At 42.8% G+C, this 23,150-nt stretch overlaps 1 protein-coding gene and 1 long non-coding RNA gene across 2 annotated transcripts in view; both read right to left on the reverse strand.

Moving 5' to 3' along the window:
* The window catches only part of dnah10 (dynein axonemal heavy chain 10), a 116,446-nt gene that overhangs the window by 70,623 nt on the left and 22,673 nt on the right, over positions 1-23,150 (reverse strand). The window contains exons 14-27 of the mRNA XM_055164728.1: positions 22,841-23,007; positions 18,946-19,097; positions 18,267-18,431; positions 9,568-9,775; positions 9,344-9,500; positions 8,790-9,269; positions 8,234-8,398; positions 7,954-8,070; positions 7,524-7,626; positions 6,688-6,866; positions 4,213-4,424; positions 3,774-3,930; positions 3,437-3,670; positions 1,677-1,799 (exon numbers count right to left, since the gene is read on the reverse strand). Coding sequence (XP_055020703.1) covers positions 1,677-1,799; positions 3,437-3,670; positions 3,774-3,930; positions 4,213-4,424; positions 6,688-6,866; positions 7,524-7,626; positions 7,954-8,070; positions 8,234-8,398; positions 8,790-9,269; positions 9,344-9,500; positions 9,568-9,775; positions 18,267-18,431; positions 18,946-19,097; positions 22,841-23,007 — 2,619 coding nt within the window. The remainder of the gene's footprint in view (positions 1-1,676; positions 1,800-3,436; positions 3,671-3,773; positions 3,931-4,212; positions 4,425-6,687; positions 6,867-7,523; positions 7,627-7,953; positions 8,071-8,233; positions 8,399-8,789; positions 9,270-9,343; positions 9,501-9,567; positions 9,776-18,266; positions 18,432-18,945; positions 19,098-22,840; positions 23,008-23,150) is intronic.
* LOC110165235 (uncharacterized) lies at positions 13,594-16,264 on the reverse strand. Its single transcript, XR_008633565.1, has 3 exons — positions 15,843-16,264; positions 14,831-14,981; positions 13,594-14,618 (listed from the first exon to the last, which is right to left on the reverse strand). It is a non-coding gene; the product is annotated as an uncharacterized LOC110165235 (long non-coding RNA).

Genomic DNA, 23,150 nt, shown 5'->3' on the forward strand with positions numbered 1-23,150 from the left:
TATTTGGATTTGGCTTGTGGGGTATGGAATATTATTTCTGTTATAACAGATGACCAACTGGTGATAAAGCTGATAAATTAAGGAAGTTTTCTATTTACATATGAAACTGTAATTCCACGTTGATGTGTCACAATCAGTTTGTTTGTGAAGAGGAGTTGTCCTATTTTCTTCTCTATGGTCTAATAACTGTAAACAGAATTGCATACACCCCTGTAAGGTTATATTGTTGTATTCCTCATCATGTCAGTATTCTTTGTTCCAGACTTCAGGATTATGTGACACTGTATGTGACTATAGCACCACTTTTAACACACTCATATCATTTTACACAAGGTGGGTCTCACAAAAGGGGTGTTGTGTCCTGAGACCAAAAAAAGCCAAGCTGAAAAAAAACCCCAAAAAACTGAACTCGTAATGTTTCAAGGTCTATACAAAAAATAGTACTAAAAACCTCACACTTTTGTGGCTTGGCTGAGACACTGAGCAGTTTGCTCGGGGACGCTGAGGCTCTCCCGCACGCAGCACACCAGACCTCTTGGAAATAAAACAAGACTCAGTGGCCTTCCCATAGAGCTGCCCCCCCCTGTCCCTTAATCATGTTAATAAAACCACTATCCACTAGGGTTGGGCAGTAATACGGAATTACGGTCTACTGCGGTATCAAAAAATAGCAACAGTATCAGTTTCATTACCGTCATAAAAAAAATCTGCAGCGCATAAGGACCTAATATAATATTATAATTTACTGATATCTAAATTTGTTTGCTCAGCACAAATTAATGTGTGGTTGTATTTTCAATTTAATGTGATCACAATTTAAACCTAATAGTGTCTACAATGTTTCTTGGGGAGATGACGTTTGATTAGTTTCGTTCCAATGTCACATGACGCTCATAAGGGAGACCAAGACAAGATGGTAAGTCCGGCTGCAAGTGAGTTGGTCCCCCCCAAAAATACTGCACCCGTCAACGTTTACGTGCATAACCTCGTGAAACCACAGCTGAGCATCAGCGCAAAGGTGGCTCCACCGGCAGCTGCAGCAGGACGTACACGCGCAGCACTGACTCTGTGTTTGTCAATGGGAAAGATGATCAGACTTGACTGAGGCGTTTAGCCGCTTACATCAGGTCTAGGGTGAAACTAACAGCTGAACACACTTGTATTTACCTTCTGTACAGGCTGACCACGGCAAACAACAGGATTTCAAAAATAAAATTTAAAGCACTTATTAACAGTCTTTCTGGACCTGGGCTCTTTCACACAACACAGATCTGCCCCAGGAGCACGTTGTGCTGATGTTAAACACACAAATACAACCAAAGATTAATGCTCTGTGTATTTTGATGGATCCTGTTTTCTGAAATCTCTGTGTGCAGGGCGTGCTGCTCTATACGCCCATCTAGTGCACGCAGTGGAGCTGCCCTCATTCACTTTCCATGCATTCTAAAAGTTATGCGTCCAAAAGTTGCAGTTTTTATGCTCACGTAGGGTGAAATACACATGCCAGGCCCTAAGTCTGCAGGTCATACGCATAGACCGTACAGCGGTGTGGCTTCATAGCTTACCAAAGTCATACTAAAACATTTTGGTAATACAGTAATACCCTATACCCCGGTAAAATCCTGAGACAGTTTAATGGTATCAAAATTTGGATACCGCCCAACCCTACTACCCACCGCCTTGAATTTCTTGTCAATGTTGTCGAACTTCTTAGCCTCCTCGGGCAGCTGTGAGCGGATGTCTCCACCAATGAAGATGCTCTCCAGGTACATCCACTTCCTCTGTACCAGCAGCCACACCTGCACACATACACACAAGCAGACAGTGAGGAGCAGACGACGCATGGATGATTCTGAAACAAACATAAGAATAATAACAGAGCAGTCCATCCTCTGCATTCATCTTTTATAGCAATGAGTTGTACAGAAGTATGACATTTGGGACAAACAACCTCCAGAGTCTGACCCTAGAGCAGGACAGGGACAGCAGCCTGTCCCCAAAGGTGCTGGTGATGGGGCTGTGCAGGGGGTGGTGGCAGACTTTTTTGATCCTGAGGAAAATTCAAGTTTTGCTGCAGCAAACTGTTGCTGTTGCTACAACATTTACACTTTGTGTCTCAATCTACAGTCTCAGGTCAGTTTAACAGGATGTCTGGTCAGGGAGGGTCAACAGATCCTGTGGAAGATCCAAATGTGTCTCTCCTCTGTGTCCTGCAGCATCACAGCAGTGTCCAGGGGGGAACCAGGTGAACACAACAGTAAAGCCCTTCACTCTGCCACACACTCTGCTACACATTTGCTGCCACATATGATGTAAAAAGCATCTCAAATGTCCATAACTAGCAACTTAGCCAGCCTCTTGCACAGTCTCCATGGATACGACAAAAAGCAACAGTTAATTTCACACAATCCAACAGTTGAGTTCCAACTCAAATGTCCAAAGCTAGCCTCTTGCTTGGTCTCCAAGGATACACGAAAAACAAACAGCTCATTTCACAAAATCTAACAGTCCTTTACTTGTGTCCTATGAACTGCACATGCTGTACTTCATCATCCTATTATATGATGTTAAAAACTGAGCTGAAAAACAAAATTTCAAAAACTGCTCAGTGTGTGAGACAGTTAGCCACAAGAGCAGCCAACTACTCCGTTGCCATGGGAGCTAAAATTTTAGCCCCCTCTCAGCCACAGATGTGAATTAATCAAGCTCTGCACCCACTACAGAGCTTGATTTCATCACCAGCTTATCCAACCACACATCCTTCTTCTTGAGGCTTCCACCCCAAGAGGTCAAAGGCACCAGGGTATCTCCTCAGGAGCAGTGCTACGCCCAGGTACCCATCTCCATAATCTTATTGCTAGGCTTAGTCAGGACTTCTTTAGCTGCAGGACTGAACGTGTTATATGTTTTGGCTTGATGGGGGTCCACCCAGATACAGGGAGGACATGGGAGCTCTGCATAGAAAGGCTTAGGCGACCTGAGAATCAAACCTTCTTGCTATGAAGTATGAGTGGCCTCAGCCACCCTGCTGCCAGACATCAGCTGAAACCAACAAGTTCAAATGCTGGCCATTGAAACCAGAAAACAAATAGCAGACACCATTAACTGTGATGAGGGAGCATTTCTCTTGCAACTTGCCAGGTTCATCAGGCTGACCACGCCTACTGGAAGTAATAACTGATTATGATGTGTCTCCCCCAAGACCCGTGACAGTTCCCAAACATGTCAAGCTGCCAAACCAGTGACATCATTACACCAATACAAGTGGACGGCCGTAGCAGTATGTCTTTGTGACACATTTCATTTTAAATATAAAAAATTAGCACAGTGAATCATATGTGCCAGTTTTAAACAAGGACTGAGGATCATGGTCAAACTCCTGAACCCACACAACATCCTGCTGAGGCCCAGTGAGCAAGAGCAGGCTGCTTCTCACCTCAATGGTCTCACTGATGAGAGACAGGTTTTTCTCCCACTGCTGGATGGTGATGAGGAAGGGCCCCACAAAGCGGCTGCCTCCCATGCTCTGGAGGTTCATGGTGTCATTGTCCACACTGAGCAGAACCTCCTCCACAGAGCCCAGGATGGTGCCTCGCTCTTTGGTGCCTTTAAAATAGGGCTGCACTATGAAGGACATGCTCTCCCAGGTCTCAACCACCTCCTTCACGCCCTGCACACAATGAGAGGACCCAAACATGCACGTTACACTATGGTTATGCATTCATTTGTCTCCTTCCTATGCCCCCTCCCCTTTCCCCCATGCATATGCGTGCCTTCTCAATGCTCAGCTCCTTCACTGCAGACGAGACAATGTCTCCAATCACGCCGGGGTATTTGTGAAGCTCCATAGCAAACATGTTCTCCAGGGTGAAGCTTTCAGCGTTCATCTCGAAGCTGGTGCCTGTGCGCTCCATCAGCTCCCTCCAGTGTCTGTGAGCAGCAAACAAAACGCAGTCACAATGTTAAATCATGAGGGTAATATTATACTGTAAATCTTGGTTCTACTGGTTGTTCAGCCAATTAATTCAAATAGAAAGCCTGAAGCTTCTGGTGTTCATATTGTGTTTATATCGTGGTCCTACTCTCTTAATACTGTATAAATACTTTGTCAGTATTAGGTTCAGAGCGTTAAATACTGTTCCAGTACTGTGTTCATATTGTGTTCATGCTGTATTAGTATTGTAGTGATGGAGTAGGAACAGCCCCACAGACCTGTCCCTTAGAGCTTCGTTCTTTAGATCCAGCAGAAGAGGAAGAGACTCTTTAAACTCTTTCATGCGAGCGTCCAGGAAGAAAGAGACTGGCAGCGCACGTACGTCTTTGGGTAGCTGCCGGTGCTGCTTCAGGAAGTCTTCAATTCCTTCCTGGAGCAGCTGGAGGTTCAGGTCCACCCACAGTGTCTGCGACCACTGGGCTTTGGCCTCCTGTCCCCCAACAGAGGACATCACAGGTCATACATCAGCTCTAAACTACAGCTGCAGCTGTACTTGACAAGCAATTCATTTTAACCCTCAATCACTCAATCACTACATATTTTAACATTTGACGTATTTTTAACCCTTTATTTTTCAATGTTGTGTCATAAATTCACTGCATTTTACAGTTTAAATATCACAAAAAGTGGATTATTTTAATTTCAGTTGACAGAATTTGGATTTTACCAGGGTTTAGTGACTAAATACTGGTCTATGTGAAAGATTAGTAGTAACAATTATTTATTTGAACTCATAGTTTTAGTTAAGTTAAATAAACACGTTGTGGGAGTACAAAAGTGTACAAAAGTGTGCCTTTTCTAAAACGTGCCTTTTCTAAAATGTGCATCTTCACTTTCTCTACATCATCTGAACCATCTGTTCTGGGGCACTTTTTTCTGATATTTAGCCCAGTGTAAATGAAAAGCTACTTTTTCCATTGAAGCCCATATAAAATCATGCATAAATATCATATACGTAGGAAAGTGTAGGGGATTATGTACATATATTTTTACACCAACAAGTATCCTTTTCATAATCATTTAAAATATTATTCTCTAATAATTCTCCCTTTAATAATGATAATAATGATTCATTTGATTTATAGGACTTTTTGGGCTCATTGGAACATTTTGTATCATGCTCATATGTTTCATACTTCTGTTGTGTTGGTGTACATAAAGCTTACAATGACCTCATCAAAAACTAATTTTTACAAAAAAAACTAACAAACAAACAAAAACAAAAAAACCTGTCTTCCACTTCCTAATTCCGGAGAGACTCACCCAAATTAAACTGTAAGGTTTATGGACAAAATGAAATACTATGATATTTTTCGTATAGTAAAGTGTAAGGATGAGCAGATTTAGGACGTATGTATCTGATACTGTATCTTTGCTGTTCTTACAAATACATGGAGCAAAAGTCAAATACTGTCTTTCACTGTTCTCTGGGACTCCTGTAACTCCACAAACACTCACCCAGTCACATCCAGCTGATGTTAGGGAACCCTGAGGGGAGGGGCTAGGGTGAGTCCCCCAGAAGCAAATTTAGAGGCATTTTAACCACTTAAAAGATAAAAAATTACTTCATCATTCAAAAATTATGCCAGGACACTAATTTGAAGTTAGAGAGTTTCAGTAAATATATACGAATGAGACATAACATGCTTTAAACTCTGTATGAGGGCAGACTGAAAAATAGTGATTATAATGGAAGTCAATTAATATTTTTTGTGCTCAAGAATTAATTAGAAATAATTAGAAGGCTAAGGTTGAAAACTGATGGGAAAATTTGATGCATCATCAAATCAGCCCATTTGCATAAAAAATGAAGAAGTTATGCAAGAAAGAAAAAGAACAAAAAAGTTCCTAAATGTGATTGAGGATTAAAAAATGTCAAGTAAATGTTCCACCTTAAAGAGCTATTTTCTGATCTATATTGTTTCCTCATCAAAAACATCGCCAGAATTGGGTTTGTTTTGTTTCATTAACACATTTTTAACACACAAACCCTGCATATTTAGGTGTCTCTAAGGGAAAACACTCCTTGTGGTGTCATGTGATAACACATGTAGTAATACAGGAGGTGTTCCACTACCTTTTTATGTTGTTAATGTAAAAAAAAATAGTTGGAACAGAGCATTATGAGCTTTGGCAATACCAAGAGACATGATGTAAGATTACTCACACATTTGTGAATGAAACACAATTCCTTGGGGGTTTTCCACTAAGCGAACTAAAGGGAAATTCTGGCTTATTTGGGCAATCCAGGCCCAAAGCCTCCGTTCCACCAAAGTGACGTTGAGTTGCCGCAGTAACAAGCTTGCAATTGAATTAATGTCAGATAGACAAGTTTAATGTCACTGTAGAAAGTACAAAATTGTCTAGTCCAATAGTTCCAAACTGTTTTTCTCTCAAGTGCCCCTCAAGCTTTGTCTGAAACTCAGAGAACTAGGCACATACAGTTAGTAGTATATTGGCAATAAATATGTTAATTGATATTCATAATCAATATAATTAATTATTATAATAAATATTTTCTTGTTAAAAATGTAAATTTTACCACAAAGAACTTTTTTTTTCACTCAAATTCATTTTTAAAAATCTAAAACCATAGTATCCCATGGTGCTCATGATGAGTCTAGTTGATCAGGCAAGATTATTCAGAGAGTTCCTCCTGGTCTAAACCTAGGGTGGTCATCAGCTGCTCTGACCTTCTGCGCTCTGTAGATGTCGTAGATCATCCTGAGGCCACGCATGTCCTTCTGCATGCTCACCACCTCCGGGTACACTGTCACAGGCAGGTCCAGCAGCTTCTCCGCACTGGTCAGCTCCTGTCGCTGGGACACCATCTTTGCCAGCTCCACCTCATAGCTGTCCATGATCATCAGACCTGAGCACAATACAAGTGTCCATCAGGTTGGCCTTAGGTGAGTGAGAACATGCATTTACAGTAGCTATACACTGTCTGCTCTGGGACAAACCCCCAACGTGGGCCCATTCAACTTCACCACCATATATAAGCAATTAAACCTTACCACACTCAGCTCAAACTCAGGGAAGGTATGTAGATTATAAACATTAAAGATTATAAACATGGCCTATGTGTGGCCCCAGATGAGGCAGATAAGACTTGGCGGCACAGTGGCTGAGTGGCTAGCACTCGCGCTTTACAGCAAGAAGGTTCTGGGTTAAAACCCTGCATTGCCCGGGCCTTTCTGTGTGGAGTTTGCATGTTCTCCCTGTGTCTGGGTGGGTTTCCTTAGGGCATTCCAGTTTCCTCCATCAACCCAAACACATACACCATAGGTCAATGACTCCAGAAAGAATAGCTATGTGGAAGCGCAGCTAATGGAGGTAAATACAAATACTTAATCTGCTGAGCTGAAATAGTTATAAATAAGATCTGTTTGTATGTTTTTTTTGGAGATCTTCATTAGAATGTTTTTATATTAAAAACAATATCTACAAATACCAATTATTGGTCACAAATAGTGCATACATGGTAATGGCTGAACCCCCTTATCAAATAATTTTCTATTTGTCTCACCTCTCTCCAGGTTGTCCCCCACAGCTCCAGGGCCGTGCATGTTGAAGCTTTCAGCAAAGATCATCACCTCTTGCTTAAACACCTCGATCTTCTCTTTGGTGCTCTGAAGGTGGAACCACACATAGAGTTAATGTGAAGGTAGTACTTCCACGTCAGACCATTCTCAAGCTGGTATAAGGCCAGAAGGCCTTATACCAGCTAGTATTATTCATTGTTAAGGTTTAGCTATAGTTTAACATCTGCATAGGCCCTATAGCCCTTCAATAGTTTCAGAAGAGAATGGATATAGGGAAGTGAAACTATAAGGGATGCTTCTCGGTGGAAACAATCAGTATTTTTGGGGAAATGCAGTGACCTCTGAGTGAGACCCTGTGCTGTTGTCTGGGGCAGATCATGAGCAGATTGGGAGTAGCTTGCTGTGGGAGAGTACCTCGGTGAAAGACTTCTTGACTTTGGTGAGGCTGCGGTCCACACATCGAGCTTCAGCAAACAGTCCTGTCCACATGAGAGGGACACTGGCCTCCAGCTGCTGTTCCTCCTCAGATACCTAACACACATGCAGAGGGGACAACTCAAACATCAGTCAGCATATTTTTTTTTTCAAAAGTAATACTGATGAGGCTTCTTTAAAATTATATGATATTACAGCTATTGTAAAATATATTTCCCATGAGTTGTGTCATGAATGAGAGAGCAGAGCAGTGTATGACCTGGATGTTGTACATTCGCAGTGTGCGGTAGCGCTCCTGGATGTCACGCAGCCTCATCTCCACCTGCAGGGACAGCTCAGAGTAGCGGATGTCTGCGATGGTTCCCAGCACACACTTGAGCTCATCGAAAGAGTCTGGGCTCTGGTGCAGGTTCTCTGACAGCGTCTGCCACAACACAAACACCAGAACAAGGCTGAAGAGTGACACCAACAAGACACATTCAGGCTAGTTTAAAACAATATTCTCCTCAATCATTATTCTGCTTTCTGCCATATCATGTTGATTCCATTCAGCTGTTAATTATTTTCAGTCACACATTTAATTCTATTTAATAATTTAATTCTGCATATTTAGTCTGTCTCCCTCTGTAAAGCTCAATTGTCTGAATTCAATTCTTTGAAGACATTGTTAAAACTGCAGCTATTGTAACCGTCAAGCTGCTCTCATTGCACCAGCAGGTTAATGCACACTTGGCATTATGTGAACATAAATCAGTGTTTTAATTAGATTTACTAGTGTCACATACTGAACGTGTCATGCCAGTAATAGTGCGTACCATAAGCTGGTCCCGTAGGCTAAACAGGTCCTCCTTGGCTGACATGTTGAGAAAGCTGCCCAGAGAGGAGATCCAGGCCTGGGCTGCCTCCAGGGCTGTGTGGGCCAGAGGCTCCAGGTTTAGGTAGATGCTGTGGTGCTCTATGAACAAAGGCTCCTGGGACAGCTCCTGTGTCATGCAGGTGAAGTACTGCAGTTTCTCGTCGTACTTGACCACACTCGGCTTCCGTGTGGCAAACTTTTCATTGACGATGACCTTGTTCTTTTCCCACAGGGGGCGGTAATGTTTCCAGTGGTTGAGCTGGCGCTCCAGGGAGAAGAGCAGTCTCTGGATGTTCTGGGACACGGTCATGGCACAGTCATTGATCTGGGGCTGCTGGCACACGTCACTGTAGAAGTTAAAGGTAAACATCTCATCATCTCCTCCCACAGGCTGAGGGGGGCACTCCAGGCATGTCCCATGCATCCAGCGCACAAAATGCTGGCAGAAAAAAATCATACTATGATTAGCGCTAGCACAAAGGAACAGCATATGTGTAGAAGGGGGAGGCGTACCTTGGAGCTCTCCACACAGTCCCTCACACACTGCATGATCAGCCAGTAGATCTCATTACGTAGAGGCTGAATCACTATTTTAGGGGCAGACAAGATAGCATCGATTTGAAACAGAGGAGTGGAGCCCATAAGCGAGGTGTTGAAGGTGTGGATGTTCCTGCAGCAGAGGAATTATGAGGATATAAGATAAGGCGATGGTAAAAGACACACACAGGAGTCTTTACCTGAGCACCATTTTGATGAGCGAGTCCAGTACGCGGCGCTCCCAGGCCTTGTAGTACTCTGCCATGCACTTGGCCCGGCCACTACTGCTCTCCAGGATCAGGTGCTCGCTTTTGGTAATGAGAGGCCCAATGTCTGCGTATCTCCTGGTCAGCACGCTCATTGTCTTTGCCCGCTCCTGGTTGATCTGCTCACAGAACTGCTTCACTCCTTTGGAAAGCACAAAGAAACAAGTACAGGCTTTTATTTGAACATATTAGGAAAAAGTGAATACAGTCCTTATTGCTGGGTCTCAGAAGATATGAAAACATTCTGTATTCCAATAATATTTGAGCTAAAATGAACTTTCACTTACAACTACCATGACACAACAATGGTACACAGTAAAGATATGTATTGGTGATATGGATTGATGTGGTGGCTAAGTAGAGACTTAGGGGGGCTCTGTCTCAAGCGGACAGCCCAGCCAATTCAGGAAAGTGAATTGGCCGAGCCGAAAGTGCACCCACGCTCACTTCCTATTTGAAACAAGGTTAGCAGGTTAGGTATGTCGATACAGTCCCCTCTTATGTCTGGAAGTATTACTTACTTATTTCGAGCTTATGACAGTATTTACATACATACATACATACATACATTTACATGGTCAAGATCACATAATAGGTTTGCTACATACAGTATTTACAATACAATGATAAGTTAAGCTCGAAAGGGAGTGAGAAGAAGAAAAACTTATAAACTTCCATGCCCTGTGCCACAGTTACTTTCTGTAATTTACAGTCCCTGACAAAAGTCTTGTCGCTTGTCCATTTTGTAGAAACAAAAGCTTATAACCTGACTTTAAATTAATCAATTGGTTTTAGAAAAGTCTCATATGAAAGCTAAAACCCTCCCAAATTATGCTCAATATACTAAAATAAATTTGCTTCACTGAAGAAAGATTGATCATTTAATGAACACAGAAAGGTCAGATTTTGGCAAGACAAAAGTTTTGTTGCCTTGTCATATGATGCACCCAATCCTAGATTACAGCCTCACCTGTGATCAGATACTGATCAATCAATTAGCGGGTGTGTATAAAAAGAACCCCAGCACACCAGACCTTCACATCAACTGCAACTTGACCTCTGACAACATGCCTAAGATCCACCCTGAGACCAAAGCTTTAATTATCAAGAGGCTGAAGACCAGATCCACTGCTGAGGTGGTGACACCTTCAATGTGTCTCAGCATCAAGTACAAAGAACAAGAAAAAGATCTGAAATGACTGGAGATGTTTTTGACAAGCCCAGGTCCGGCAGACGCCGCAAGACAACTGCTCGGCAGGACCATTTGTTGATTCGAAAATCCAAGGCCAGCCCCTTTTCCACTGCAGCAGACTCCACCAGGCCTGGTCACCTCAAGTCCCTGTGTCAACCACAACAGTTTGTAGAATTCTGTCTCGAAATGGCCTCCATGGTCGAATCAGTGCACAGAAACCAGCACTAAACAAAAGGCAATTAAAAAAATGTGTGGCATTTGCCAAGGCCCACAGCCTGCTAAAAGGATGGACACTGGAAAAGTGGTAGAAGGTGGATTTCTCAGATGAATCCTCGGTTGAATTACATCACAGCCGCCGCAAATATTGCAGTAGACCTACTGGAGCCGCATGGATCCGAGATTCACCCAGAAAACAGTTAAGTTTGGTGGTGGAAAAATCATGGTCTGGGGTTACATCCAGTATGGGGGTGTGCGAGACATTTGCAGAGTGGAAGGCAATATCAATATCCTAAAATATCAAGAAGTATTAGCTACCTCTTATATTCCCAACCATAAAAGGGGTCAAATTTTGCAGCAGGATGGTGCTCCATCGCATACTTCTATCTCTACATCAAAGTTTCTCAAGGTGAAGAAGATCAAGGTGCTCCAGGACTGGCCAGCCCAGTCACCAGACATGAACATCATTGAGCATGTCTGGGGTAGAATGAAAGAGGAAGCATGGAAGGCAAAACCAAAGAATCTTGATGAACTCTGGGAGGCATGTAAGACGCTTTCTTTGCTATTCCTGATGACTTCATCAACAAATTGTATGAATCATTGTTGAACCTCATGGATGCATCCTTCAAGCTCATGGAAGTCATACAAGATATTAAATATGGATCTCACAGCACCACTACTTAATTCACTGACGTTATGCAACATATTTTTGTATTTGAAGTAAATTATTTGTTCAATTTTCTGTAGGCGACAAGACTTTTGTCTTGCCAAAATCTGACCTTTCTGTGTTCATTAAATGATCAATCTTTCTTCAGTGAAGCAAATTAATTTTAGTTTATTGAGCATAATTTGGGAGGGTTTTAGCTTTCATATGAGACATTTCTAAAACCAATCGATTAATTTAAAGTCAGGTTATAAGCTTTTGTTTCTACAAAATGGATAAGTGACAAGACTTTTGTCAGGGACTGTATACTTCCACTGTTTACCACGCATATTAGTCATTACACCAATAACTAGAAAAGCACTCAGAGAGCGCAGACCTCCGCCAAGGACTACTCCCATTTTTTATATAAATTGCGATAAAATCAGTCTTCTGGATCAGATCCGGATCAGCCTTTGGAATATGAAAGAGGATCCCATTGTTCATCCCTGAGTCAAATTTCATGGGGTTTGGTCAATAATTAACCGAGATATTGAGAAACAAAATTTTTGGCCCCATTTACCACAATGTTAACTAAAATTTCAAAGTGATCCAGAATCCAGGATTTCTTCCGGATCACCCCCAAAATGAAATCAATTCTTCCTTTTCACATTTCCAACAAATCCTGAAAATTTCATCAAAATCGGTCCATAACTTTTTGAGTTATGTTGCTAACAGACAAACAAACAAACAAACGCCGGCAAAAACATAACCTCCTTGGCGGAGGTAATAATAATTAGAGCCCGACCGATATATCGGCTGGCCGATATTATCGGCCAACATGGGCACCTGGAGACATATCGGCTATCGGCCGATATGCTCGCTGATATGGGCCGATATTTCACGTGGGCATGTTATACCTCGTTATAAAGCTTAGACTCTCTACATTATGTTCATTTAATCCAATTTTATTTATTGGTCTATTGTAAAGTGACTATATTGGCCGTATATTTGTTACTGAACCTGCATTGATATGTAAATGAGCTGTGAATAGACGTGTGAATGATCCACATTTATGCATATAATTAATTACCGCGGCGCGCACGGCTAAAGGCTAATAGCGGTAGTTTATTTACTAGCTAGGAGTTATGGGTCGGTCGCGATCGAAGCGGCTCTTAGAGCGAACAACGGGAGCATATTTCTCATTGGGAGCCGTGTTTTCTCTTTTTCTCACTTTTTCTCTTCAAGCCGCATGTAGACCCGTAGTTTGACAGCAGCAGCGGCTGAAAACGAAACTTTCAGAAATCTGCGTGTGCATAGGATAAAAAAAAATAAAAGTGCATATTTGGCTGCAGTTCAGCATAAAATGAATAAACCAGGACTAATCTTGGGCTCGAGTGAAGGAGAGAGATAGAAACCGAGTCCCGACACTCAGACCTGGTTAAGTTCTGATTTAGTCCTGTTTCACACATGGTTTAAATCTGTTTTAGTCCTGGTTTTACGGTGGCCGACGGGGGCCAAACGCACTGCAACAGCTCAATGCGTCTCATTTAGAGAAAACAATTTCAAGTACAGAAACGATTCAAATTCACAGGGTCAAACACAAGTTTAAACGAGGTACAAACAAAATACGTGGTGCAGATGAAAAAAACGCGCTGCAAGAAACAAAGACAAATGCATCATCATCAAATGCGCTGCAAATAGAGAAACGATGCAAAGCGCGAAACGATGAAAACCAAGAAAACACCTGCAAAAGAAAAACGCTGCATAAAGAGTCGCCACAACGGAAGTGCTCCAAACCTGCAGGGGGCGCGCTCAGTAGCAGTGTCCGCGGACCGCAAAGGCCGTGCTGAAATGAGACAGGTGTACAGTAGTTATTTTATTAGATGCTAACGCTAATGCTAACAGGTACCACGCAAATTACGTACACGAATCGGTAAAAACATTACGCATGGGTACTCAAACTGTAGGAGATCAAGTTATTCTAATAATTCTCATCCAAATCTTATGGTTAAAAGCAAAAACTTATGTTTAACTTTTGCATAAACAAAATGGCTTTATTTCTGGAATACATCTAAAATAGACTAAATGACAAAGTTTCAAAAACTGTGATGGGATATGCATTATGAAGTATGTTTCTATTGATAAGGGATTACATTTATACCGGGCATGCATTTATGTCAGTTTATTAAAAAAGACATCTCTCCTTTGAGAAAAGATGATTTATTAAACAATCATAGGAACTTCTGTAAATAGTTTGTCATAATGTGAATAGTCGAACATTAAACCCATTACGCACACACTGCATTAATAGGTTTGTACAAACAACTGTATGTCAGTGTACTCTCAAATTGTTACCTTTTTACTGAACCAGGTGACAATTCAAAATGGACAAATTAACTGCAGTACAATAGTAAATTCTTATAGTGCATGTAATCAGTTACTACCAAAAGAGACACTAAATAAACGGCACATTTCACCATGAAACAAATGTCAGTACAGACGAAAAACATCCAGAAAAATTTATGAGTAAATGATATGTTTTCAGTTTTGTCTCACACACTTGGTAATATCATATAAGGCCACATTTATCATGGTACACTGCCTCAGTGATGAAGTTGTTTAGGTGCTCCTCAGCTAAGATGAAAAGGAACCACCATTTTACTGTTTTACTTGTGCAAGAAATTAGAAGTTAAACCTAAACTTTAAGGACACATCACTATTAACACACATTAGAGACAGCAGGAGGAAGGCCTGATGCAACCAGAGGCCCTACAGATCTGCTGCAGTCTGGACGACCTCCTCCTCAGTGAGTGTGGACATGGACAGTGAAGGCATGAACCAATGTACTTGGGCCACTCAGTCTGATGTATCTCTTGTCTTCTGGAGGAGGAAGAGCAGAATGGGCCTTATGTCTGATAGGTTCAAAGTCAGGTCCTGCAGAGTGAAAACCAGTAATGACACACACATTAGGAAAACTACAAAATGATTACAGGAAAATATATAAATTGAAACAGCTAAGTTAATAGAAGAATCCCACACATTTGAGAAATGCGTATTTTTACTCTTTGAATCATGATTTCAACATGAGCATGATTCATTTGCAGCCCTTATTAATACTGGAGTTTTCAATGCAACATGCACCATACCTAATCTGTGGCAGGAGTCTGGTTCAGCACCTCCAGTGCAGTGTGGGCTTTTACTTTGTCATCTGCATTTGACCCATTTCATGAATCATGAGTGTCTCATCAGCCAACAGTTCTGTGGCCCCAGCAGTAAGTTGTGTCCTCATACAGGAGTCTGCAGATGAGAAAAGAAAATGAATATAAAATATTTCAAATAGTTTTCTCTTTACCGTTTTCTCTGTTAGTAGTAGTTTACTACTGTACTTGCTTGGATGTATTGTGTTTAAGTAATAGTCAAAAAAGAAAAAAATCCTTACAGTCACCAATCAAGGATCCCTTCAGAATACGTCAACTACCTCTGATATTATTATTTGCCAAAAATATTTCATTAATTATTGACTGTGAAGGCCCGGACTAGACCAGGACTAGACCAGGACTAGAGTGTGAGAGTGTGAGAGAGAGAGTGTGAGAGAGAGAGTGTGAGAGAGAGAGAGTGAGAGAGTGAGAGAGAGAGAGAGTGAGAGAGAGAGAGAGAAAAACCGCAAGCCCATGGAGGTGTCCGCAAAGCACGATCAGGCGACAGCTGCTTTAGCGCCGTGGGGCGTGGAGCTCTGCGCCAGTCCTTTTGCCCGCGGTCACCCACACTCAGTCCTGATTCAGTTCTGGTCTAGTCCTTGTCTAGTCCGAGCCTTAGTCCGCGTGTGTCACGCCTTCCCAGTGGCTCTTTGGCGCTTCCCAGGGGAGGCGAGCCTCACCTATTGAAAACCGCTGCACTAAAGTCTCTCTCAGCCTGGTCCATCGTTCCAGGCAAAGACCCAGAAATGGCACTTATTTGCAGGGCAACGACGCTTTCTGTCCAAATATGAAAGTTTGAGCGGACTTTTCATCGCGTTAGCTCCAAATTAGTAGCTAAACTTTTAGCTCAAAGCTCCGAGGTTCACACAGTTAACACAGTTTAAAACAAACTTATTTGACAGTTTTGTGGGTTATGACCGTAACACAGTAGATGAATATAATCAAATAAAAGCCACATTACCGTAACAATCATTAGTCCCCGCTGTAGTTTATCGTCAGTCAGCTGTTGTCTGTCTCTCAAAGGCAGATCCTTTCTCTCTGTCCAGCAGGTGTGTCTCTCCATTGAGCTGTTACACTGAGCGCGCCCCCTGCAGGTTTGGAGCACTTCTGTTGTGGCGACTCTTTATGCAGCGTTTTTCTTTTGCAGGTGTTTTCTTGGTTTTCATCGTTTCGCGCTTTGCATCGTTTCTCTATTTGCAGCGCATTTGATGATGATGCATTTGTCTTTGTTTCTTGCAGCGCGTTTTTTTCATCTGCACCACGTATTTTGTTTGTACCTCGTTTAAACTTGTGTTTGACCCTGTGAATTTGAATCGTTTCTGTACTTGAAATTGTTTTCTCTAAATGAGACGCATTGAGCTGTTGCAGTGCGTTTGGCCCCCGTCGGCCACCGTATGGTTTAGTCCTTTTTCAGTTCCAAAAAAAAACTGGAATATCCATCACTAGTAGCTAGAATGTGATGCAAAAATGCCATTAGGCCGATCTACTGTATGTAAATATGATGTAAAGAGTCAGAACAACAATAAATGTTGCCTAAATAAACCCAATTTAGAATCCACTAGAGCCAAACCTAAGTTTTTTAAACAATTCAAGATTTACAGTGAATTTTTTCATCACTAAATATATCGGTGAATATATCGGCTATCGGTAGCTCCAACTCCCATTATATCTGTTTCATATCGGCCACAACAAAATCCATATCGGTCGGGCTCTAATAATAATGTAATCATTACCCCTGATCTCAAAGTCCAATAAATAGTACACGTTTCAGAAGTAATGGCACCAAGAAAATCAACAGGCAATAGTGCACTAACCCCTGCCAGACCCCGGACACAGCAGCCAGTACTGCTACAGCAGTCCAACAACACTATCACCATCTAAAGCAATGCAATAAGCCATCACCTCTCATTTTTGAGCTATGTTACAGCAGCCAACAGTGTCACACAGCTTTTGTTTGACTTGTATTTCCGATTGTGATTCAGCTCAAACCAATTTCATTATCCAGTGTTACGCTCTCAGGCCTCCACAGGTCAGACCATCACAGTGTGGCTGAGGCCAAGAGGAGAGCTTTCTTTTTTTTCTTCCAACATAACTTGACAGCATAACATCATAGATGCATCGTTCAATAAATGTAACTTTTTATGAATGTTGCTAATCCTTGTCAGTATTGTAATTGTAAGCATATTCCATCACGACTCAGTGCCATCATGTCTTTAGCCAACCATCCCACCTCACCACGAGCCGCCACAGCCGCACCAGCCCTCCACATCCAAGGCCCAGCCTAAATGATCACGTCATCACCTGCCAGAATGCCATCAACCACCACTGCATCTAAACATTTATTACATCTTCATACAGTACCCTAACCTGATTCCCGGTGCACCCAGTGTCACTGATTAGGTTTGGATCCCATGTTTAGTTCCAAATTGTGGTGTTACATGTGGTATGTATTTTTTTTTTTTATGTGTAAAATGAGCTCTTTAATATTATTGTTAACTAAATAAAGAATTGTATTTTTTCCACTATTTACTGCCTTTGTCCTTTGTTTTAGCCACTTGCCTGTGTTTATAATTAAATATATATTAAAGTGGTATCCTGTGCTAGCTATGTTATTAATAGATAATAATAATAATAATAATTATAGTCATCATCATCGTAAAATATTTGTGTCATCAGCATATAAAATCATTTTTTGTATTTTGGGTATGGATGAATATATGAATATGTTATGGATGTCTAGATTAAATTTTAAGTTTTTTTCAAGTATCCGGAAGTATAGCTTCTCATTTTTACAAACTACAGTCTATATGTAAAGTAACTTTATAGCCAGGTTTGAGCCACTCCCCTTCTCCTGTAAAGTACCAGTTTCTGTAATAGTACAGAGTGATTCAATGTGTCAAAGACTTTCCTAAGATCTATGAAGATTCCAACTGCATAATTTTTCTTGTCCAGAGCTTGGGTAATGTCCACCGTCTCAATTATTGCCATTGTTGTTGATCTTTTTTTTTTCTGAACTCATACTGACTTTCGTTTATTACACTGTTTTTGTCAATACATTTTTCTAATCAGGTATCAAATAGTTTCTTCAAATTTTAGAAAATTGAGGGAGGAGCAAAACTGGTCTGTAGCTTGTGAAAATGTGTTTCCATTTTTCACCACCAATCACCATTTTTGTGCATGGGTTTTACTTGTACTATCTATTTTCATATTTTTCTGAAATAACCCAGTTAAAAAAGATAAATTGCAAAAATATGTTAATGGTTTTGAGATGCTCTCAATTACATTTTTGATTGGTCCATAACAGTCCAGTGGTGTTTTGTTTTTATATTTGCTGACAATATTTATGATCTCAACTCAACTTAACATTTGGACGAGCATGTATTACCTGGCAGCTCCTGAGATCTGCTGTGCACTGTGAACCTGATGAGGTTGGCCGTCTCCAGAGACTGCAGCTTGGCTTCAATGTCCTTCTCATTCTTGAGAATCTGACTGACCACAGACTCAAACTTGGACACAGCCTGCACACCTCGGCTGATGAAGTCTGGGATACCTAGAAGCCAAGAACACTCTCAATCATGGACGGACTACAAAAATGACTAAATCACAGTTTTTAAGTCAACTTCTAGTTTCTAGTCAAACTAAAACATTACATGAGTTCTGTCAGATCAACACCTCAGAGGCAGGGAGAAGCAGCTTGTAGTAGTGAGGTTGCCTTTTCCTAAAGTTGGTGTGATGCCATTTGCCAGTTTAAAAAACTAATTTCTTCAAAATTTTAATTTGAAATTATTTAATAAAACATAATTATTTACAGTTTAACGGTAACATTTAGCTAAGTTACTTCCCTGACACTGGTTACCATGGTATCTGCTGAACAATGCTCCACAGACATACATACTGTCATCCCAGTGTAATGTCACTACAGTGTATCAGTACAGTAGATGCTAATGCTAATTATGTTTGTTTTATGTTAATTTATATTCATTTATGGTGATTGTCTTTCTAAATAAGGCCAAATGAAAAATGCTTCTGTATTAGTGTCCTGAGCAGATTAAAGCTGACTGTACCCAGGGATTTCCAGTTGAAGGTTTTGCAGCCAAAGCTCATCTCCTTCCTCACGGCTTTAATGTGTTTGTCCAGCATCACAAACATGGTGTCATTCAGGCCGTCCATGACCGCGTGGAAGCTGCTGACCAACTGCTGGAGCTCGTCCACATATCTGTGGCACAGAGTAGGGGCAGGCAGAGGGCGGGTTAGGGTCATGCCAAGTAATAACATGTAGTTCATACACTTTGCAGTGGTCCAAAGTTATTCCTCACTTACCTTAAGTCATTCTGAGTTTCTAATTATTCACTGTCAGTAATCAGTTTATAAGAGCGTTTCATAACTTTCAGAGGAGTAATGCTAACAACAACTCATATGCTACTCATGCACAACAGATAGTAAATGCTTTCTAATTAGAAGCAGCAGTACACACCTTATTTTGTGTTTTGTGCACTCTGCATTGCATTTTTGTATGAAAAGCGCTTTATAAATAAAGTTTGATTTCATTTGATTTCATTTATTTTGACCTCAGGAGCTGCTTATACTAGGGTGACCAAACGTCCATTTTTCCCCGGACATGTCCGTTTTTTAAGTCCTGTCCTGGGCGTCCGGGTTTTATTTTTTAAAGTGATGGAAATGTCCGGGTTTTCATTACCGTTCATTGGGTCTATTAAACTGAGCGTCTCTCGTAGCGTCTGTGACTCAGAAGGAGCGAGACACAAACAGTCGGTCAGTCTGCAACACGCCGAAGCACAAGTGTACATTTAACGATGACTTGGACAAGAAATTCCCCTGTTTTTAGCCCGGTCGGGACAAGTGGGAGGCCATGTGCACAGGCTGGGAGGTGGGACACCCCCACCCCCTCTAAGGTGTCCGGATTTTCACAAACGGAAATATGGTCACCCTAGCTTATACAATATGTCTATAGGACACCAATCCATGAGAGAAATCTGATACTCCCCTCCTTGAACAGTCACCTTAATGTGGTGGAGGGGTTTGAGTGCCCGAATGATCCCAGGAACTATGTTGTCGGGGGGCTTCATGCCCCTGGTAGGGTCACCCAAGGCAAACAGGTCCTGGGGGATGGGTCAGACGAAGAACGGTTCAGAAGCGCCATATGATGAGTCACATACGGAGGCCAGTTACGTTGCCCGGAATGGCGTTACCAGGGCCCCACCCTGGAGCCAGGTCTGGGGTGGGTTCTTGAGGATGAGCGTCTGGTGGCCGGGCCTTCCCCCACGGGGCCCGGCCGGGCACAGCCTGGACAAGCGACGTGGGGCCGCCCTTACGTGGGCCCACCACCTGCGGAAGGATCCATATGGGGCTGGTGCAGAGAGATCTGGGCAGCAGTCAACAGCGGGGGCCTCGACAACCAAATCTCCAGACATGGAGACTGGCTCTGGGGACATGGAATGTCACCTCACTGGGGGGAAAGGAGCCTGAGCTTGTGCGGGAGGTTGAGCGTTACTGACTAGATATAGTCGGCCTCACCTCCACGCACAGTTCGGGGTCTGGAACCCAACTCCTTGAGAGGGGCTGGACTCTCCATTTCTCTGGTGTTGGCCGCGGGGAGCGGCGCTGGGCTGGTGTTGCCCCACAGCTCAACCGCTGTGTGTTGGAGTTCACCCCGGTGAACAAGAGGGTCATGTCCCTGCACCTACAGGTCGGGGACAGGTCTCTCACTGTGGTGTCGGCCTACGGGCCGAACAGCAGTGTAGAGTACCCGGCCTTCTTGGAGTCCCTGGGAGGGGTACTAGACAGTGCACCGACCGGGGACTTCGTTTTTCTACTGGGGGACTTAAACTCCCACGTGGGCAACGACAGTGACACTTGGAGAAGGGTGATAGGGAGGAACAGCCTCCCTGATCTGAACCCGAGCGGTGTTCTGTTATTGGACTTCTGTGCTAGTCACAGTTTGTCCATAATGAACACCATGTTCAAGCACAAGGGTGTCCATAAGTGCACGTGGCACCAGGACACCCTAGGCCGGAGGTCGATGATCGACTTTGTAGTCGTGTCATCTGACCTCCGGTCGCGTGTCTTGGACACTTGGGTGAAGAGAGGGACAGAGCTGTCAACTGGTCACCACCTGGTTGTGAGTTGGGTCCGCTGGCAGAGGAGGAAGCCGGAAAGATCTGGCATATAGCGAGGGTCTGTTGGGAACGTCTGGCCCTCTGTCAGAGGCACTGTCAACTCGCACCTCCGGGAGGGCTTCTCACAGATTTCGGGGGAGGTGAGGGATATGCAGTCCGAGTGAGCTTCGTTCTCGGCCTCTATTGTCGATGCGGCTGCTCGTAGCTCTGGGCGTAAGGTCTGTTGTGCCTGTTGTGGCGGCAATCCCCGAACCCGGTGGTGGACACCGGAAGTAAGGGATGCCGTCAGGCTGAAGAAGGAGTCCTATTGGGCCTTTTTGGCTCGTGGGACTCCTGAGGCAGCTGATGGGTACCAGTGGGCCGGTGCAGTTGCGGAGGCAAAAACTCGGAGCTGGGAGGACTTCAGGGAGTCCATGGATGAGGACTATCGGATGGCCTCAAAGAGATTCTGGCAAACCCTCTGGTGCCTCAGGAGGGGGAAGCAGTTCTTCACCAACACTGTTTACAGTGTGGGAGGAGAGCTGTTGACCTCGAATGGGGACATTGTCCAATGGTGGAAGGAATACTTAAGCCGAGGAGACTCAGAGGTGGACTTGTCCATCACTCTGGCTGAAGTCACTGAGGTGGTTGGCAAGCTCCTTGGTGGCAAGGCTCCAGAGGTGGATGAGATCCGTCCTGAGTACCTTAAGTCTCTGGATGTTGTGGGGCTGTCTTGGCTGACACGCCTCTTCAACATCGCGTGGCAGTCAGGGACAGTACCACTGGACTGGCAAACCAGGGTGGTGGTCCCTCTGTATAAAAAGGGGGACGGGAAGGTGTGTTCCGACTACAGGGGAATCACAATTCTCAGCCTTCCCGGTAAGGTCTATGCCTATCTATCCCAGTAAGGTTAGTTTTACTTCTAAAATTTTTCTATTGACACAGACATTCACGTCGACAGACTGGTGTAATAATAGATTTGCATCGGGTGTTTTGTGGAGTGGGTAAGACTGTTTTAGCGATAGGCTAACTGTGGCCATTGACATGCACTAGCCTAGCACCAGCGACCTCTGCAAATACAAGGACTGGATGGATTATTTCAGAAAGTGTCTTCACACATCTACAACACTCTGGCTCACTAGAAAATGAGGCCCTATGTCCAAAATGCCGAACTGCCCCTTTAAATAGAGTTGTAGACAGGTCAGAATTCTCAGGTGCATTTTGCTGTGTAACAGTCATATTGCAAATTTGTTGACTTGGTTTGTGGTTCGTATTTCTGTAATTACAGGGCCTATCCAAAAGAAACAAAAACTGGTACAAAGGCCGATGTCTTCTCTATCTTCAGAAACAAAACTAAAGTGAAGCTTTTAATTATAGACTCAGAAAGTGGTGCTATTATTCAACCCAATAGACAATGACAAAGTGAAACAGCACATCTCCCTTGTTGGGTTTTAGATGATATCACTACATTCTATAGGCCAATATGATTTAAGGGGGGTCAGGGGTTAATATTGTTCAACTGCAGATTTTTGTAGCAATATAGTTTGGTTATGAGTCTAGTCTGTAATAAAAATGATCAGGTTCCACATTTGGAAATTTTATATTCCGATATTTCATGGCAGAGTGCAGTGTAATAAATAGGAAACACTGGCTCTTGCTCTCCATCTGGAAGTATAAGAGATCATCACATTCTAAAATATGAAAACCACCAATAGGCCCTTGTCCGCCATTTGGAATTATGACATCACCTAATGCTAGAACAAGAACACATCCTATTTCACATTTCCTCACACATTTCTGATAGTACTAAGAGCCTGTTTTATTATTGCCACCTTCCCCTGGTTACCTGATGAATTTGCCCTCCTGCAGAGCCACGTTCCTGGCCAGGTCTGGCACAGAGTAGCCCATACACACCAGGTCATTAGTCTCTGCCACCATCTGTCGGATCTCTGGTGCAAAGTTAACGGAGAATCGAATACACCTCTGCAGACTGCTGCCAGCCTCCACTGAAACCTGACACATACAGCAAGAAAAATTGCATTTGTTTAATCTTAGTTCACTTGCACTGACAGATGAGACAATTAATTTGTGCCAGTTTCATTTCAGGTGGATAGGTCCAGAGGTTTCAGGATCAGGTCATAACAACTACATTTGGA

Source organism: Boleophthalmus pectinirostris, unplaced genomic scaffold (assembly GCF_026225935.1).
Source record: "Boleophthalmus pectinirostris isolate CB_2022bp ecotype Guang Dong unplaced genomic scaffold, ASM2622593v1 HiC_scaffold_7, whole genome shotgun sequence".
Lineage (NCBI taxonomy): Eukaryota > Metazoa > Chordata > Actinopteri > Gobiiformes > Gobiidae > Boleophthalmus > Boleophthalmus pectinirostris.